Raw genomic sequence first — 20,954 nt, forward strand, 5'->3', positions numbered from 1 at the left:
TAAGGGTGTGGAATGCCCTACCTGCCAATGTAGTTAACTCAGCCACATTAGGGAGATTTAAACAATCCTTGGATAAGCATATGGATGATGATGGGATAGTGTAGAGGGGTGGGCTTGGATTAATTCACAGGTCAGTGCAACATCGAGGGCTGAAGGGCCTGTTCTCTACTGTATTGTTCTATGTTCTCCCTGTGTTCCAATGATGCTACCTTTCACAATCATGTTTTTGACATCTTCCTTTTCTCTTGAGGATTCCTTCCCCACATCTCACTGAGGTGAACAGAGTTCCCACCCTTTTCCAACTCATTTCCTCATCCCTTCTCCCTCCCTCACAGAATTATGATAGGAACACTGAATTTGTCAACTATTGATTTTCCCTTATGCCTCCCCCTCCTTGCTCTGTGTCCCAGTGTTTGGTTTTCTTGGTTTTGCTTACAGCACAGCTGACCTATTTTCTATTAACTACACCTACAGTGGACCTTGATCTCTTCTGTATCACCATTACTAGTTTCTTTGTGTTTTGCTGTCTGACTTCTAGGATCTCTAATCTCCTTCGTCATCTAACCTTCCCTGACTTTCCTTTCTGTCCCACTTGGTCCTGCCACCTTTAGTTGCAGAATAAAGTCCATCACATTTTCACCTTTCAGAACATTAACATTGTTTCTCTGTTCACAGAAGCTACCTACCCTGCTGAGTTTCTCTAGCATTTTTTTTTGTTTTTACTAACAGACCACTGTAATTGAGTGTTCTTATATACAGACACAAATCACTGAAAAGGGTAGAGGGATAATCGGAACTCTTGGCAATTAGCCTAATATCACTAAAAGAGAAAACATGAGAATCTGTTAGAGATTTGATCACTTTCACTAATGTACTTTAGGTAAGGAAATGGTCATCCTTATCTGGTCTGGCCTACATGTGACTCCAGACCCACAGCCATGTGATTAACTCTTAACTACGTCCAGACAATTAGGGTTGGGCAATAAGTGCTGCCTAGCCAGTCGCACACTCATCCCGTGAACCAATAACTTAAAAAAAGACATCCTTCACTGAATCATGTAGCTCATTTAGTCAGTCTATCTTTACTATTTTGATTTAATGGTGAACACCAGCCAATCACGATAAACTACAGCTAGCTTACTGCAGTATGATTGAGGGACCCATTGACTGAAGTTCTTTTGTAGATATAAATTCCTCTGTAGGAAGGCCAGAATAGACGTCTTATGTTAAATGTAAAACTGATGGAAGGGCAGTATTGTGGAGTATAACACAGTCAGAAGGCCAGGATTGAGAAAATATTGTTAGAAAACATTGTTTGAGGGCCTCATCTAAAGGAGTAGTACATTATGTCAATGAGAGTACTGTATAGTTAGTTACTGTCACAGGAGTCATACTAAGGGATCTCTGCACAGGTTAAATACTGATCCAGTGCTGCGCAGTCTGAGGCTGCACTGCCTTCTGGTCAATTAAAAAGCAGTGCTTCATTGATAGTTGTGAAGTTCTGTTTGCAGTACTACAATGTGAAATAAAGGGAGTGCTGCACCATCCAATGGCAATACTGAGAGAGCACATGGTCTCTCTCACTCCCCATCTCTTCACCTTATCCACCCCTGGAAGTTTCTAGCCACTCAGTACAATATTTTATTTTGCTGCTTTGTGTTATATAATGTACATAATTTGTTGTCTCAAAAATATTTCAAACCTTTTTGTCTTCTGCCCCCTTTACTATAATATATTTAACCCACACTGTGTACATAAATATAAAGAACACACAGCGCATATACAGTAAACCAATTTAATAACACAAAGGCGAGAAGCTAAGTCATCTGTTGATGTCAATTGTATAAGGAAAAGGTTTGCCATGTATTCATTAGTCTTTCAAAGGAGATGTGGGTGTCACTGCCTGGGCTAGCATGTACTGACCTGGAAAGGGCGATGGTGAGCTGCCTTCTTGAACTACTGGAGGTCCTGGTTAGAACAGCATTACTAGAGCTAATGGCTAGGCCAGCACATATTGCCAACACACCATTCCCTTTGGGAAGGTGTACATGAGCCTTCTTGCACTGGTGTAGTTCAAGCAACAAAGGTGCTGTTAGGGAGATTTTGAGTTCCAGTACTTATCCATGACAGTGAAGGCATGGCAAAGTAACTCTAAGTCAGGATGGTGTGTGGCTTAGAGGGGGACTACACCACTATCACTGTGTGCTGATGGTGGGGAGGGGGAATGGCTGGAGGTGGTAGTGAGCGATAAATGTTAAAGCTCATGGATGTTACAACTCCACTCTATGTTTTGCTTATATGTGTAGAGTATTGAAAGTAGAATCCAGAGATGTCCTACCTCTTTTTCCATCCCTAGATGATCCAGATCTACCAGGGGTAGTATGGAGGGTCTTCCATGAGCACATTGAAAGGGCAGGTCGCAGCCAGCCAGTGAGTCCATCAGGCTTCTACATTCTTCCACATTGAGTCCATCACCAAATTTCACAGCACCTGTCAATATGTGACAGACCACAGTTAGACAGGAATGTGGAGCCTCAGATCTGTCAACAGGGAGTGTTCACACTAAAGAGATAAACTGCTCCTCATTGCAGATCTCAGAGGCACTTCAAAATAAAGTAAATAAATAAAAAGACACCATCATTGCACTGAACACGTCAGTGAAAGTAAAAAGAATTCCCTCCGTGGAAAATGTAAACAGTGCAGAAGGAGCTTGCCATGTGCTCCAGCCTGAAGGAACACAGAGTAACAAGTACCCTAGATGAAAAAAAAGTCTTAAGGTAGAAGTGGAGACTTGGAAAGGAACAGGCAGGCTCAGGAAATACTGCAGCTTCTCAGCAACTTCCCATTATAAGCATTCCTGTCCCTGCCTGTAATGGAAAAGCTCAGCAGGTCTGGCAACATCTGTGAAGAAAAATCAGAATGAACATTTCTGGTCCAGTGACTCTTCCTCAGTAATGAAGCCAAATTTGTCTATGTTAGTGTTTTCCTATTTACACATCTATGGAAGCTTTTACAATCCATTTTTTGTTTCTTGCCATTTCACATTCATATTCTATTCTCTTTATCAGTTTCTTGGTCTTCCTTTGCTGAATTATCATTTTTTAACAACTTTATTAAGCCAGTGTCTTTGATCTAATATTAATCTTTAATATCAGCCATGATTCTCTCTTGCATATCTTGTTGGGTATTTTTGCCTGAAGGGAAGTTGTTTTTTGAAAACCAGGCATTAATTATTTAAATACAGGTCTATCTCCCTTCAAGTCTTTTAATATATTTCTCCAAACAACTTCCTCCTCAAATCTTTAGAATTGCCCTTGTTTGTATTTAAGGCTCTAGTTTCAGAATGAACTACATCTTTTCCATTTGAATTGAATTCCATGGGAAGTGTAGAAGCAGGCCATTCGGCTGATCAAATCCACACCAGCCCTCTGAACAACATCCCACTCAAAACCACTCCCCCTACCGTATCCTTGTAACCCTACACTTCCCATGGCTAATCCACCTGGCCTGTAATCCATGGACACTAGCAAGTTTTGAGAAAATTTGTAGCTCAGGTTGAGGTCTGGATGCAGATACATTCTACTTTGCTCAAAAAGCACACAATCTGCAGGCAGTCAATCCAAGTAATATTTTATAAATTCCTAGTTTGGAAACAGAATCAGTCTGACTCAAGATTGGGATACAAACAAACTCTCACCTTTAATGCATTGTCTGAGCTGAGATGTCACTTTTTTTTAATAAAACCTTAAGTTATCACGAGAATATGACTTAAAGAAGTCCTGGGATTTACATATTAATGAACCGAAACCTGCACAAAAGGTAAGATGAGGCTCATTGGAGCAGGAATACCAGCACAAGTCTGTTTCAACATCAGTTTCTGCTGCTCCATTTCTCACAATAGACTGTTCCACATCTGTTTAAACTCACCACGACAGGCCTGTGAGGACAGCACCTTCAGCACTGTCCGTGACAGCACACCTTGGAATCCTCCTGTTGACTGAAACATCTGTAGCATGGGTGGAGTACAGTCAATAGGTTTACTGTCAGTAAATGAACACTGGGAGACTTAAAAATACAAACTGACCCTCTTTCAGAACTGGCTGGCAATCCCACAACCTCGGACTTACCCACCAATTCCTCCCTTAATTGCATACAACCACCATCCCCTCAACCTGGGACTCTCCCTCTCCCTGGATTCACTCCCTTGCCCCATGCTGACCTAGGACTTATCCTGACAATCTGGGACTCACAGACATCACCACCAACCTTACTCCCGGTATTTACGCCTCCATCTCTAGTCATCTACAACATGGGTCTTCCCTTTCCCTGGACCCACCCACACCCTCCTGGGTGCACTACATCCTCAAACAAAGGAGCTGGGCTCCCTCCATCTCCCCAGACTCTTACTCCTCTGACCATATGCTCGGTGGCCACCCACTCTCCAAAACACACCCCCTCTCCGCAAAATTCATTATTGAGGATCACATGTTGTCCCTTGATAACCTCAGAGTTTGAGCACTCACCTCAATCTGTTCCTGAAGGAACTCCTGCAAATGTGAAAACACCATGAGAAAGCTGGTTCAGAGAAAAGGGAATTCACAGTAATGACAGGGAATGTTAGAAACTGGGGACATTAGATATGGGGCGGGAGGGAGTTAGACAATGGTGGGTCAGACAATGGTGGGTCATTAGTGCTGTGGCAAACCTTCCTCATCATTGAGACACCTCCCTCAATGTACCCAAAACCCCCAGAGTCATCAATGTCTCCCTGAAACCCCAGTTATTAATACACCCCAAACCTCAATCACTGATAACCTTTGAACACTCAGTCATCAATATCCTTTCAAACTCCACAGCCATTGATACTTCCTGAAACCCCACAATCAGTATCTCTTTGTACGCCCTCAATAGACAGACATTAATCACCCCTTATACACCCCTCAGTCACTGATACCCCTCTGCACTACCAGCCTTAGTGATACTTTGTGAATTCTGGTTGCACACAGCTGTGCCTAAGGATGTTTCAGGCTGTGGATCCTATGCTGTGATGTTCAGGGTTTGCATTCTCATATGCTCAGTCACTAATCTTTGACTTATTGAAATAGCTTCCTCAACTTGTCTGCTGCTGAAACTCTCATTCATGCCTGTTCAACCATTTCCAATGCTCTCTCCTGTTTGCCTATCACATTCTATCTGTAAAATTAAAGTCATCCAAAACTGTGCTGCCTCCTCTACAAACCCACACAGAATCCTGTACACCAATCACATCTGTATTTGCTGACCTCCATTGGCTCCTGGTAAGCAATGCTTTGATTTTACCATTCTCCTCCTCGTTTACAGATCCCTCCACGGCCATACCCTGCTCTACTCCTTCCCCACAAACTCTCTGATGTGTTGTCCTCTTATACATCTCTGGTTTTAATTGCTCTTCTTGGCCATAGCTTCAGTGTCCTAGGTCTTAATCTCTGAAATCCTTGCCTAACCGTCCTTAAATGGTTTAAAAGCAACATTGCAACAGAAGTGGCTGTATAGACCGAGGGATATCACCCCACCAATGTGGGGCAAGTGGAGAGCCTGACCTTCTGGGAATACCACAGCTGGGGTGAACATATGCTATTGGCATTACTGTGCACCACATTCTAGACATTCAACCAAGACCCCTCTTTGAGGCAGTTATGGCATTCAAAGTACTGCATTAATGCAACATGTTATTGTTGTTATCCCCAAGAGCAATCTTGAAGGCCTGGATCCTGCAGTAAACAGGGTTGTACTGGGGGCCATGAGTCAGTGATATGGGTCTGCAGCTGGGATTCTGCATCTTGAAGGGGACTAACCTCCTCTTCAATTAATTGTGATTCTTGAAAGCCCACTCTTCATAAACCTGCAGCCTCTAACACAGCACTGACTGGATGCAAGTGTGAACCACATCAAATACTGGGTGCAGCGAGGACAAGCCAAGGGACGCAATGCTCTTTGTAATGTGGGTGCGATTTGCTCCCCTATTTGGGTGGCAGTGTAGCCTTCCCACAATGTGCTATGGCTGAGGGATAGGCTCTCTTCATGACTTCCCATTCTGGAACCAGCAGTCTAACCCCTCCATAAGGTGCAGCTCAGTCTTTCCTCCTGTTGTACAGAAGAGCAGGGTGTGAACAAGAGAAGCTTCTTGCCTTCAGGATGGTCTGAGTGACCGAATGCCGTCCTCTACGAACTTCATTGGCTTCTTTTTCTATAAAGCAGGCTGGCACCTTTTTGATCAGTATCACAGGACTCTCGGCATCACAAAACTCTACCTGCAACCCAGCAGTCTCCAGGTGCTTCCTGTACAACCTGCTGGGAATACACAGAAAATATTAATGAGAATCCTGTTTCAATCAATGACACAATGCTCACTGGGTCAGTGCTGGCCAGAGACTCAATGCTCACCAGGGGCTGGCCAGAAATCCAGTGCTCTCTAGGGGCTCAATGCTGGCCAGAGATCCAGTACTGACCAGTGTCACAGTGATGCTAGAGACTCAGTGCTGGCCAGAGACTTCTGCTCAGTGGCCCAGTGCTAACCAATTCCATATCCCATTTGTCAGATATCTTGTCTTCATTTCCAATAATCGTTGAATTAGTGTCAAGAAGACACCCATTGGCATCATTAATAGGAGGTAAAAACAATGACTGCAGATGCTGAAAACCAAATACTGGATTAGTGGTGCTGGAAGAGCACAGCAGTTCAGGCAGCATCCAACGAGCAGATCATTAATAGGAGGTTAAGATATTCCAACCAGACCAACTTGACCAGGCAAAGCACCCCCATCCAGGTCGAGATGTTCCTCCAACCAGGTAGAGATCACCCCACCCAAGAAAACATCCCACACCAATCAGATGTACAGACACCCACTTACCAGGTAGAGGGCCCTCAAATCAGAGCAAGATCCTCTCCCTACGGAGAACCTGAGCAGCAGAGATTCCCACCCTCTCCTGACCACTTGCCCAATCAAAGGTAGAAGATCCATTGACCAAACACAGAACTGTCCCACCAATTGGACAGTACCTGTCAAAGTGAGCGTGAAATGCTGAGGAGCCACAAGGGACTAGCTGTTCTTGCAATGGCAAATCGTACAATGAGTAAATGTGGGAGTTGCTCCAGAAATACCGAGGAAGGGATTGTTGGGAAGTTGTATTCAAGTGGAGCAGGAAGGAGAGAATGTTGGGATGTCATGAAGTTACTTGACACTTCGTGGATCAAGCCCAGCTGTTGAGATCCTCACCATTCTTGCTTGCGAGCAGCTTTCAGTCACCGTGTAGCCTGATTTGTCAGCCAGGACAGAGGATGTAAATGGTGACCTTTCTGCTATAACCATCAGCAAACAGACACAAACAATATGGCGGTTCTCAATTCCATCAGGGTCTCACTAACCGTAAAAGCCTAATTTCATCCTGGGTACAACTGATCTCCATCGGGGGACATACTATTGAGCTACATAGCCTCCTCTGACCAGCAGCATCCGGTATCCTCTCATAGCAATCTGCAAATTAAACAAAGAGCAATCAGGCAGATCACCCAGTAGATCGGGGCAGCCAGCAGGCCAGGGGTCAATGGCAGCTAGCAGGTCAGGCTCAGATGCAGCTGGTAGGTTAAACCAACAACTTACCTGTAGTTGGAGGGGAACCTGCGGGGAGGGTGTTCTGTGGAACACAGAACAGAAGCAATGAAATGATCCAGTACATTACAAGCAAATGAATGCAGTGGAGCACTCCTCAGCGCGGCACTCCCTCAACACTGACCCTCCGGCAGTGAGGCGCTCCCTCAGCGCTGACCCTGCGACAGTGCGGGGCTCCTTCAGCGCTGACCCTGCGACAGTGCGGGGCTCCTTCAGCGTTGACCCTCCGACAGTGCGGGGCTCCTTCAGCGCTGACCCTGCGACAGTGCGGGGCTCCTTCAGCGCTGACCCTGCGACAGTGCGGGGCTCCTTCAGCGCTGACCCTGCGACAGTGCGGGGCTCCTTCAGCGCTGACCCTGCGACAGTGCGGGGCTCCTTCAGCGCTGACCCTGCGACAGTGCGGGGCTCCTTCAGCGCTGACCCTGCGACAGTGCGGGGCTCCTTCAGCGCTGACCCTGCGACAGTGCGGGGCTCCTTCAGCGCTGACCCTGCGACAGTGCGGGGCTCCTTCAGCGCTGACCCTGCGACAGTGCGGGGCTCCTTCAGCGCTGACCCTGCGACAGTGCGGGGCTCCTTCAGCGCTGACCCTGCGACAGTGCGGGGCTCCTTCAGCGCTGACCCTGCGACAGTGCGGGGCTCCTTCAGCGCTGACCCTGCGACAGTGCGGGGCTCCCTCAGCACTAACCCTCTGACAGTACGGCACTCCCTCAGCGCTGACCCTGCGACTGTGCGGCGCTCCCTTTGTGCTGACCCTCCAACAGTGCAGCGCTCCCTCAGCACTGACCCTCCCACATTGCAGCGCTCCCTCAGCACTGACCCTCCCATATTGCAGCGCTCCCTCAGCACTGACCCTCCCACATTGCAGCGCTCCCTCAGCACTGACCCTCCCACATTGCAGCGCTCCCTCAGCACTGACCCTCCCATATTGCGGCTCTCCCTCAGCACTGACCATGCCACCACAGGCTGCCCACCTATCCACAGATTTTGCAGAATTCAATGCTATGAATCGTGGGCATAAAGTTACGTGCTGAACTAGTTATCTGAACATAAAATCCTGGTGCAAGACCCTGTTCAGCATGCTCACCAGAAAGCAACTGTTCCAGGCGCACTCGCTCATGGGCTGCATGCTGATCAACTAACACCAGCAGGTTACCCCCTGCAGCACAAAACGTATAGTTAGAGACAAATCAATTAAGGATGACCCCATTACCCTCTGAAACACGCAACACACTCATCTGTCTGCAACACTCCCCGCAGAACGCCCTATTGAAACACTCCCCACACACACTTCCCGAGACACTCCCCACACACACAGCACTCCCTCCCCAAGACATCTCACACACACACAGTTCTAAGACATTCTCCACCCACACACACCCACACAAAACCTCCACACACACACTCCCGAGACACACCCTGCCCCTCACACACACCCACCCCGAGACACTCCCCCCAAACACACACAACCGTCCCGAGACACTCTGCACGCAGACACCATGTTGAAACACTCGCGCCCAGCACGCACGCACACACACGCACACACGCCCTGAGACACTCCCCACACACACACCTACCCAGCCCTCCGAGACACTCCCCACACACACACCTACCCAGCCCTCCGAGACACTCCCCACACACACACCTACCCAGCCCTCCGAGACACTCCCCACACACACACCTACCCAGCCCTCCGAGACACTCCCCACACACACACCTACCCAGCCCTCCGAGACACTCCCCACACACACACCTACCCCTCCGAGACTCTACCCACCCACACACCCACCCCTCCGAGACACTCCCAAAGCACACAACCCCACGCCTCCGAGACACATCCCCCACATACACCCACCGCTCTGCGACACTCCCCACAAACACCACCCCTCCGTGACACTCCCAACACCCGCACGCACCCCTCCGTGACACTCCCCACACCCGCACCCAGCCCTCCGTGACACTCCCAACACCCGCACGCACCCCTCCGTGACACTCCCCACACCCGCACCCAGCCCTCCGTGACACTCCCCACACCCCACACCCGCACCCAGCCCTCCGAGACACTCCCCACACCCACACCCAGCCCTCCATGACACTCCCCACACCCGCACTCACCCCTCCGAGACACTCCCCACACCCGCACTCACCCCTCCGAGACACTCCCCACACCCGCACCCAGCCCTCCGAGACACTCCCCACACCCGCACCCAGCCCTCCGAGACACTCCCCACACCCGCACCCAGCCCTCCGAGACACTCCCCACACCCGCACCCAGCCCTCCGAGACACTCCCCACACCCGCACCAGGCCCTCCGAGACACTCCCCACACCCGCACTCACCCCTCCGAGACACTCCCCACACCCGCACCCAGCCCTCCGAGACACTCCCCACACCCGCACTCACCCCTCCGAGACACTCCCCACACCCACACCCAGCCCTCCATGACACTCCCCACACCCGCACTCACCCTTCCGAGACACTCCCCACACCCGCACTCACCCCTACGAGACACTCCCTACACCCGCACTCACCCCTCCGAGACACTCCCCACACCCACACCCAGCCCTCCATGACACTCCCCACACCCGCACTCACCCCTCCGAGACACTCCCCACACCCGCACGCACCCCTCCGTGACACACCCCACACCCGCACGCACCCCTCCGTGACACTCCCCACACCCGCACCCAGCCCTCCGAGACACTCCCCACACCCGCACCCAGCCCTCCGAGACACTCCCCACACCCACACCCAGCCCTCCGAGACACTCCCCACACCCGCACTCACCCCTCCGAGACACTCCCCACACCCGCACTCACTCCACCGAGACACTCCCCACACCCGCACCCAGCCCTCCATGACACTCCCCACACCCGCACGCACCCCTCCGTGACACTCCCCACTCCCGCACCCAGCCCTCCGAGACACTCCCCACACCCGCACCCAGCCCTCCGAGACACTCCCCACACCCGCACTCACCCCTCCGAGACACTCCCCACACCCGCACTCACCCCTCCGAGACACTCCCCACACCCACACCCAGCCCTCCATGACACTGCCCACACCCACCCCTCCGAGACACTCCCCACACCCGCACGCACCCCTCCGTGACACACCCCACACCCGCACGCACCCCTCCGTGACACTCCCCACACCCGCACCCAGCCCTCCGAGACACTCCCCACACCCGCACCAGGCCCTCCGAGACACTCCCCACACCCGCACCCAGCCCTCCGAGACACTCCCCACACCCGCACCCAGCCCTCCGAGACACTCCCCACACCCGCACTCACCCCTCCGAGACACTCCCCACACCCGCACTCACTCCACCGAGACACTCCCCACACCCGCACCCAGCCCTCCGAGACACTCCCCACACCCGCACGCACCCCTCCGTGACACTCCCCACTCCCGCACCCAGCCCTCCGAGACACTCCCCACACCCGCACCCAGCCCTCCGAGACACTCCCCACACCCGCACCCAGCCCTCCGAGACACTCCCCACACCCGCACCCAGCCCTCCGAGACACTCCCCACACCCGCACTCACCCATCCGAGACACTCCCCACACCCGCACCCAGCCCTCCGAGACACACCCCACACACGCACCCACTCAACCCTCCGAGATACACCCCACACACGCACCCACCCCCTCCGAGACACGCCCCACACACACGCAAAGCCAAGCCTCTGAGACACGCCCCACACACACGCAAAGCCACGCCTCCGAGACACTCCCCCCACACACACACCCACCCCGCCGAGACACGCCCCAAACACACGCACACCCACCCCTCCGAGACACGCCCCCACACACACGCAAAGCCACGCCTCCGAGACACGCCCCCCACACACGCAAAGCCACGCCTCCGAGACACGCCCCCCCACACACGCACCCACCCCCGACGAGACACGCCCCCCACACACGCAAAGCCACGCCTCCGAGACACGACCCACACACACGCAAAGCCACGCCGCCGAGACGCCCCCCCACACACGCACCCACCCCCTCCGAGACGCCCCCCACACACGCACCCACCCCCTCCGAGACACGCCCCACACACATGCAAAGCCACGCCTCCGAGACACGCCGCCCACACACGCAAAGCCACGCCGCCGAGACGCCCCCCCACACACGCACCCACCCCCGCCGAGACACGCCCCCACACGCAAAGCCACGCCTCCGAGACACGACCCCACATACACAAAACCACGCCGCCGAGACGCCCACCACACACGCACCCACCCCCGCCGAGACACGCCCCCCACACACGCAAAGCCACGCCCCCGAGACACGCACCCCACACACGCAAAGCCACGCCTCCGAGACACGCCCCACACACACGCAAATCCACGCCTCCGCGACGCCCCCCACACACGCACCCACCCCCTCCGAGACGCCCCCCACACACGCACCCACCCCCTCCGAGACCCCCCCCACACACACGCAAAGCCACGCCTTCGCGACGCCACCCACACACGCACCCACCCCCTCCGAGACACGCCCCACACACACGCACCCACCCCCTCCGAGACACACCCCACACACGCACGCACCCACCCCTCCGAGACACACCACACACACGCACCCACCCCTCCGAGACACACCCCACACACGCACCCACCCCTCCGAGACACTCCCCATACACATAACTCCCTGCGTCCGACACACACGCACCCCTCCGAGACACTCCCCCCACACACACACCCACCCCGCCGAGACACGCCCCAAACACACGCACACCCACCCCTCCGAGACACGCCCCCACACACACACAAAACCACGCCTCCGAGACACGCCCCCCACACACGCAAAGCCACGCCTCCGAGACACACACCCCACACACGCAAAGCCACGCCTCCGAGACACGCCCCACACACACGCAAAGCCACGCCTCCGAGACACGCCCCCCCACACACGCACCCACCCCCGCAGAGACACGCCCCCCACACACGCAAAGCCACGCCTCCGAGAAGCCCCCCACACACGCACCAACTCCCTCCGAGGTACGCCCCACACACACGCAAAGCCACGCCTCCGTGACACGCCCCACACACACGCAAAGCCACGCCTCCGAGACACACCGCCCACACACGCAAAGCCACGCCGCCGAGACGCCCCCCACACACGCACCCACCCCCGCCGAGACATGCCCCCACACGCAAAGCCACGCCTCCGAGACACGCCCCCCACACACGCAAAACCACGCCGCCGAGACAGCCCCACACACGCACCCACCCCCGCCGAGACACGCCCCCCACACACGCAAAGCCACGCCTCCGAGACATGACCCACACACACGCAAATCCACGCCTCCGCGACGCCCCCCACACACGCACCCACCCCCTCCGAGACGACCCCACACACGCACCCACCCCGTCCGAGACCCCCCCCACACACACGCAAAGCCACGCCTCCGAGACACGCCCCACACACACGCAAAGCCACGCGTTCGCGACGCCCCCCACACACGTACCCACCCCCTCCGAGACACGCCCCACACACACGCACCCACCCTCTCCGAGACACGCCCCACACACATGCAAAGCCACGCCTCCGAGAAACGCCCCCCACACACGCAAAGCCACGCCGCCGAGACGCCCACCACACACGCACCCACCCCCGCCGAGACACGCCCCCCACACACGCACCCACCCCTGCCGAGACACGTCCCCCACACACGCACCCACCACCGCCGAGACATGCCCCCCACACATGCAAAGCCACGCCTCCGAAACACCCCCCACACACGCACCCACCCCCTCCGAGACGCCCCCCCACACACGCACCCACCCCCTCCGAGACGCCCCCCACACACGCAAAGGCACGCTCCGAGACGCACCCCACACAAGCACCCACCCCCTCCGAGACACGCCCCACACACACGCACCCACCCCCTCCGAGACACGCCCCCCACACACGCACCCACCCCGCCGAGACACGCCCCAAACACACGCACACCCACCCCTCCGAGACATGCCCCCACACACACACAAAGCCACGCCTCCGAGACACGCCCCCCACACACGCAAAGCCACGCCTCCGAGACACGCCCCACACACACGCAAAGCCACGCCTCCGAGACACGCCCCACACACACGCAAAGCCACGCCTCCGAGACACGCCCCCCCCACACACACCCACCCCCGCAGAGACACGCCCCCCACACATGCAAAGCCACGCCTCCGAGAAGCCCCCCACACACACACCCACCCCCTCCGAGACGCCCCCCACACACGCACCCACCCCCCCTCCGAGACATGCCCCACACACACGCAAAGCCACGCCTCCGTGACACGCCCCACACACACGCAAAGCCACGCCTCCGAGACGCGCCGGCCACACACGCAAAGCCACGCCGCCGAGACGCCCCCCACACACGCACCCACCCCTGCCGAGACACGCCCCCACACGCAAAGCCACGCCTCCGACACACGCCCCCCACACACGCAAAGCCACGTCGCCGAGGCAGCCCCACACACGCACCCACCCCCTCTGAGACGCCCCCCACACACGCACCCACCCCCTCCGAGACCCCCCCCACACACACGCAAAGCCACGCCCCACACACACGCAAAGCCACGCCTTCGCGACGCCCCCCACACACGTACCCACCCCCTCCGAGACACGCCCCACACACACGCACCCACCCTCTCCGAGACACGCCCACACACGCAAAGCCACGCCTCTGAGACACGCCCCCCACACACGCAAAGCCACGCCGTCGAGACGCCCACCACACACGCACCCACCTCCGCCGAGACACGCCCCCCACACACGCACCCACCCCCGCCGAGACACGCCCCCCACACACGCACCCACCCCCGCCGAGACATGCCCCCCACACATGCAAAGCCACGCCTCCGAGACGCCCCCCACACACGCACCCACCCCCTCCGAGACGCCCCCCACACCCGCACCCACCCCCTCCGAGACGCCCCCCACACACGCAAAGGCACGCTCAGAGACGCCCCCCACACACGCACCCACCCCCTCCGAGACGCTCCCCCACACACGCACCCACCTCCTCCGAGACACGCCCCACACACACGCACCCACCCCCTCCGAGACACGCCCCACACACACGCAAAGCCACGCCTCCGAGGCACGCCCCACACACACGCAAAGCCACGCCTCCGTGACACGCCCCACACACACGCAAAGCCACGCCTCCGAGACACGCCCCACACATACGCAAAGCCACGCCTCCGAGACACGCCCCCCACCCACGCAAAGCTACGCCTCAGAGACACACCCCACACACACGCAAAGCCACGCCTCCGAGACACGCCCCCCACACACGCAAAACCACGCCGCCGAGACGCCCACCACACACGCACCCACCCCCGCCGAGACACGCCCCCCACACACGCAAAGCCACGCCGCTGAGACAGCCCCACACACGCACCCACCCCCGCCGAGACACGCCCCCCACACACGCAAAGCCACGCCTCCGAGACATGACCCACACACACGCAAAGCCACGCCGCCGAGACGCCCCCCACACACGCACCCACCCCTGCCGTGACACGCCCCCCACCCACACAAAGCTACGCCTCCGAGACACACGCAAAGCCACGCCTCCGAGACACACCCCCCACACACGCACCCACCCCCGCCGAGACACGCCCCCACACGCAAAGCCACGCCTCCGAGACACGCCCCACACACATGCAAAGCCACGCATCCGAGACACGCCCCCCACACACGCAAAGCCACGCCTCCGAGACACGCCCCACACACACGCAAAGCCACGCCTCCGAGACATGCCCCCCACACACGCAAAGCCACGCCTCCAAGACGCCCCCCACACACACGCACCCGCCCCTCCGAGACACTCCCCACACACGCACCCGCCCCTCCGAGACACTCCCCACACCCGCCCCTCCGAGACACTCCCCACACACGCACCCGCCCCTCCGAGACACTCCCCACACACGCACCCACCCCTCCGAGACACACCCCACACCCGCACCCACCCCTCCGAGACACACCCCACACCCGCACCCACCCCTCCGAGGCACACCCCACACACGCACCCACCCCTCCGAGACACTCCCCACACACGCCCCTCCGAGACACTCCCCACACACGCACCCGCCCCTCCGAGGCACACCCCGCACCCACCCCTCCGAGACACTCCCCACACACATAACCCCCTGCCTCTGACACACACCCACCCCTCCGAGACATTCCCCACATACACAACCCCTGCCTCCGACACACACGCACCCCTCCGAGACACTTCCAACACCCACACTAACCCTTCCGAGACACCCCACACACACACACACCCACTCCTCCGAGACACTCCCCACACCCACAACCACCCGTCCGACACATTCCCCACACCCACCCCTCCGAGACACTCCCCAGGCACACAACCCCACGCCTCTGAGACACACCCACCCATTCGAGACACACTCCCCACACCCACCACCCCTCCGAGACACTCCCCACCCCCACACCCAGCCCTCCGAGACACTCCCCACACACACAACCCCTGCCTCCGACACACACGGTCCCCTCCGAGACACTTCCAACACCCACACTAACCCTTCCGAGACACTCCCCACACACACACACACCCACCCCTCCGAGACATTCCCCACCCACACCCACCCCTCCGAGACTCTACCCACGCACACACCCACCCCTCCGAGACACTCCCCACACACACCCACCCCTCCGAGACTCTACCCACGCACACACCCACCCCTCCGAGACACTGCCCACACACACCCACCCCTTAGAAGACACTCCCCACACCCAACCCTCCGGGACATTGCCCACACCCAGCCCTCCGAGACATTCCCCCCCCCGCGCCACACACACACACACACACACACATACCCACACACACACACCCACACCCACACACCCCTCTAAAACACTCACAGAATCACAGATTCCCTTATCTGTAAGCCTGTCATTCAGCTCATCAACTCCACACCCCACCTCTGAAAAATATCTTATCCAGAACCAACACCCCCACCGCCCAACCCTATCCACGTAACCCCACATTTCCCATGGCTAGTTGACTTAACCTGCAAATCCCTGGACACTATAGACTGTTTTGCATGGCCAATCCAGCTAACCTGCACAGCTTTGGACTGTGGGAGAAAACCAGTGCACTTGGACAAAAGCAACGCAGACACAGGGAGAATATGTAAACTTCATACGGACCATTCCCCAAAGAAGGTGGAATTGAACGCAGGCCCCTGACGCTGTGAAGCAGTGCTAACCACCCTTCTGAGACTCTCTTATTTACTTACACACACACACACCCTCCCTGAGACGCTCCCCACGCACAACCCCTTCTGAGACCCTGATTGTTTGACCCCATCTCCTCCCTATCACATTTGATTGAGGTTCACTCACCTGTTGATGCTTCCTTGTTGGTCCTTGTTTCTATCAAACAGGCAATGAACTTGTTGTCCACCTGGTTAAGAACCTGAAAGACATGAAATTTACAGAATTGAGAGGGATGGTGGATTAGGGGATGATTTCAGCAACTAAACAACACTCACCCTGAGCTGCCAACAAGCTCTTACCTGCAATGAGCCAATCATATCTTTGGTGAAGCGATAAGGGTATAGGATGTTGTGAATCTTCACTGCCAAACTTCCAGCCTGATCATTGCTAACATCGACAGCAACCTAGAACACCAGCACCAAAGAGAGGACATAGCTTCAATGTTTCAACATGCCCAGAATCCCAGTGTGCTGATCAGTTGTGGTAATGTAACTAAGCTAACATCCCATAACAAAGAGTGAATGCTCTGCACACCTGGGTTCAAATCCCACTAAGGCAGAACTTTGGAACATAAATTCAACCAAAATCTGGAATAAAAAGCTGGCATAATGGTAAACATGTGACCATTGCAAATTGTTGGAAAATTCTACCTGACTCACCAATGTCTTTCAGAAAGAAAATCTGGTCTGGTCTGCACGGGACTCCAGACTCACTGCAATGTGGCTGACTCTTAAATACTTTCTCTTAAATACTCTTAAATACAAATTATACTTTACGTAAGTACATCAGTGTAGTGAAACAGAATATGGAATATAGTGTTACAGTTGCAGAGAAAGATAACTCTAATGTATGAGAGGTCTGTTCAGAAGTCTGATAACAGCAGGGAAGAAGCTATTCTTGTATCTGTTGGTACAAACTGTTGTATCTTCTCCCTGACCTAAGAGGGTGACACAGAATATAACCAAGGTAGGAGAGGTCTTTGATTATATTGGCAGCTTTCCTGAGACAGTGGGAAGTATAGATGGAGTTAACAGAACAAAGCTGGTTTGCACGATGGACTCGGCTGTGTTCACTGATCTCTGTAATTTCTTGCGGTCTTGGGCAACGCAGTTGCTATGCCAAGTTGCAATGCCTCTGGATAGAATGCTGTGACTCTGCAGAAGTTTGGCAGATGTGAAAAGGACTTAGAAGGACTTGAAAATTTAGACAGGATTGAGTAACAGCCAATAGGCCATTGAGCACAGGGTGGTTGAACAGGGCTCACTAAGCAGTCTGATAGCCATATCAAAAAAAGCCATACATGGTAGATCCTACCTCTGGAGGGCGAGGAAAGACTGGATTTGTCCAATCTCGAAACAGTGAGCGCAGAGAATCATTTGATCCTGACTGGGTAGCTGTCGAAACAGAACAAAACCATACAGTCACATTCAGTATATTCATAATGTGGAGCGTACCTCAATTATATCTGATTCCTGAAGAAGGGCTTATGCCCGAAACGTCTATTCTCCTGCTCCTTGGATGCTGCCTGACCTGCTGTGCTTTTCCAGCAACACATTTCAGCTCTGATCTCCAGCATCTGCAGTTCTCACTTTCTCCTACCTCAATTATAGTTTGTCTCTCCTGGTCCTAATGCAGGACAATCCCAAGTACATGTTGAACCAGTGTTGAGATGAACAATAACTCAGAGGAAGAATGGAATTACAAAGCAAGGGAACCCAGGGAATAGGAACAAGATGAACACTTTTGAGGCTCTGTCCCAAAACCATTTGTCAACTCCAACTCCATTCTCTCCACAACTAATCACGGCTGATGCAGGCTATCTAGTTTCACCCTGACAAACCACAGCATTGCACAACCAAGCTCACAGTTCAGAACTCAAACTTAATAAAAAGTGACTCAGTAACATATTAACATTGGGTCACCTGTTAAATGCCTGGAGCAGGAAGAAAAGAAATTGAAGGTTCACAGTTTGAAGTTGTTCACTGAGATGCCATCCCTGCCCTACTTAGAACCAAGTCAAACCAATTTCATCTCTGCTAGTAATCCCTCACCGCTTTTGTCTTTCTGTCTCTCTTCATGTGGCCGTGGCAGGAAAGGGATAAGACTATGGCTGCGGAATGGGTAACACTGGTATTGGAAACCTGCCAGAGAAAGCAAACAGCAAGTTTATATTAAACATATACCAGAAAAATATTGAGTAGAACAGAATTCTGGTTAGGCCACAGCTCTGTTAAGGATATAACGACACTGGAGAGAGTGCACAGGAGATTCACCAGGATGTTGGCAGAGAGTTGGGATAAAAGGTTCTTTTTCAGAATGGCAGCCGGTGACGAGCGGTGTCCCGCAGGGTTCGGTGCTGGGTCCACAGCTGTTCGCATTATATATTAATGATTTGGATGAGGGAACCGGGGGCATTCTAGCGAAGTTTGCCGATGATACAAAGTTAGGTAGACAGGCAGGTAGTACTGAGGAAGTGGGGAGGCTACAGAAGGATCTAGACAGGTTGGGAGAGTGGTCCAGGAAATGGCTGATGGAATTTAACGTGAGCAAGTGCGAGGTCTTGCACTTTGGCAAAAAGAATATAGGAATGGACTACTTTCTAAATGGTGAGAAACTTAATAAAGCCAAAGCACAAAGGGATCTGGGAGTGCTAGTCGAGGATTCTCTAAAGGTAAACATGCAGGTTGAGTCTGTGATTAAGAAAGCGAATGCAATGTTGTCTCTTATCTCAAGAGGGTTGGAATATAAAAGCAGAGATGTACTACTAAGACTTTATAAAGCTCTGGTTAGGCCCCATTTGGAGTACTGTGTCCAGTTTTGGTCCCCACACCTCAGGAAGGACATACTGGCACTGGAACGTGTCCAGCGGAGATTCACACGGATGATCCCTGGAATGACAGGTCTAGCATATGAGGAACGGCTGAGGATACTGGGATTGTATTCGTTGGAGTTTAGAAGATTAAGGGGAGATCTAATAGAGACGTACAAAATAATACATGGCTTTGAAAAGGTGGATGCTAGAAAATTGTTTCTGTTAGGCGAGGAGACTAGGACCCGTGGACACAGCCTTAGAATTAGAGGGGGTCATTTCAGAACGGAAATGCGGAGACATTTCTTCAGCCAGAGAGTGGTGGGCCTGTGGAATTCATTGCCACGGAGTGCAGTGGAAGCCGGGACGCTAAATGTCTTCAAGGCCGAGATTGATAGGTTCTTGTTGTCTAGAGGAATTAAGGGCTACGGGGAGAACGCTGGCAAGTGGAGCTGAAATGCGCATCAGCCATGATTGAATGGCGGAGTGGACTCGATGGGCCGAATGGCCTTACTTCCACTCCTATGTCTTATGGTCTTATGGTCTTATGTTGCCTGGGATGGAGCAATTTAACTTTTGAAGAGAGGCTGGATAAGCTTATGTTATTTTTTTTAAGCAGAGAAGACTGAGGAGACCTGGTCTAGGTATATAAGATTATGAGGGGCATTGTCAGAAAGGGCTTATGTCCCAAACGTCAATTCTCCTGCTCCTTGGATGCTGCCTGACCTGCTGTGCTTTTCCAGCAACACATTTTGCAGCTCTGATCTCCAGCATCTGCAGACCTCACTTTCTCCATTGTCAAGTGGATGGAAAGCAGCTGTTCACCTTAATTGAAAGGTCAATAACAAAGAAGAATAATTTTGAGATGAAGACTGTAAATTTAGATAGATTTGAATACAGTGTTTTTCAACTAGAGGATGGCAGCGTCTGGAATGCGCTGCCTGGGAGGGTAGTTGAGGTGGGAAATCTCACCTTTTAAAAATACATGATTAAGCACTTGAAATGTCAGAATATTCAAGGCTATGAGCTAAGTGCTGGAAAGTGCAATAGTGTAGATTTAGTATAGTTTTTTGTTGGTGAAGAATCGACAGGTGGCAGGGCCTCTTCTAATGTATAATTCCGATTGTTTGAACAAATAGTGTAAAGGGAGTGCCATATATTTGCATGTGTGATTCAGCAATAATATAAATGAATTAGTAATCTTCATTCTCCAACGCTGATGATTGGAATTGGCAGAGCTACC

General features: G+C 54.0%; 1 protein-coding gene across 1 annotated transcript in view; it reads right to left on the minus strand.

The window, feature by feature from the left end:
• mlh3 (mutL homolog 3 (E. coli)) overlaps positions 1-20,954 on the minus strand; it is a 28,076-nt gene that overhangs the window by 1,421 nt on the left and 5,701 nt on the right. The window contains exons 3-12 of the mRNA XM_072567827.1: positions 18,954-19,043; positions 18,217-18,296; positions 17,202-17,306; positions 17,029-17,101; positions 8,734-8,805; positions 7,406-7,514; positions 6,168-6,327; positions 4,524-4,547; positions 3,928-4,006; positions 2,339-2,490 (exon numbers count right to left, since the gene is read on the minus strand). Of these exons, the coding sequence (XP_072423928.1) occupies positions 2,339-2,490; positions 3,928-4,006; positions 4,524-4,547; positions 6,168-6,327; positions 7,406-7,514; positions 8,734-8,805; positions 17,029-17,101; positions 17,202-17,306; positions 18,217-18,296; positions 18,954-19,043 (944 nt within the window). The remainder of the gene's footprint in view (positions 1-2,338; positions 2,491-3,927; positions 4,007-4,523; positions 4,548-6,167; positions 6,328-7,405; positions 7,515-8,733; positions 8,806-17,028; positions 17,102-17,201; positions 17,307-18,216; positions 18,297-18,953; positions 19,044-20,954) is intronic.

The sequence above is a fragment of the Chiloscyllium punctatum genome, chromosome 4 (assembly GCF_047496795.1).
Source record: "Chiloscyllium punctatum isolate Juve2018m chromosome 4, sChiPun1.3, whole genome shotgun sequence".
NCBI classification, from domain to species: Eukaryota; Metazoa; Chordata; class Chondrichthyes; order Orectolobiformes; family Hemiscylliidae; genus Chiloscyllium; species Chiloscyllium punctatum.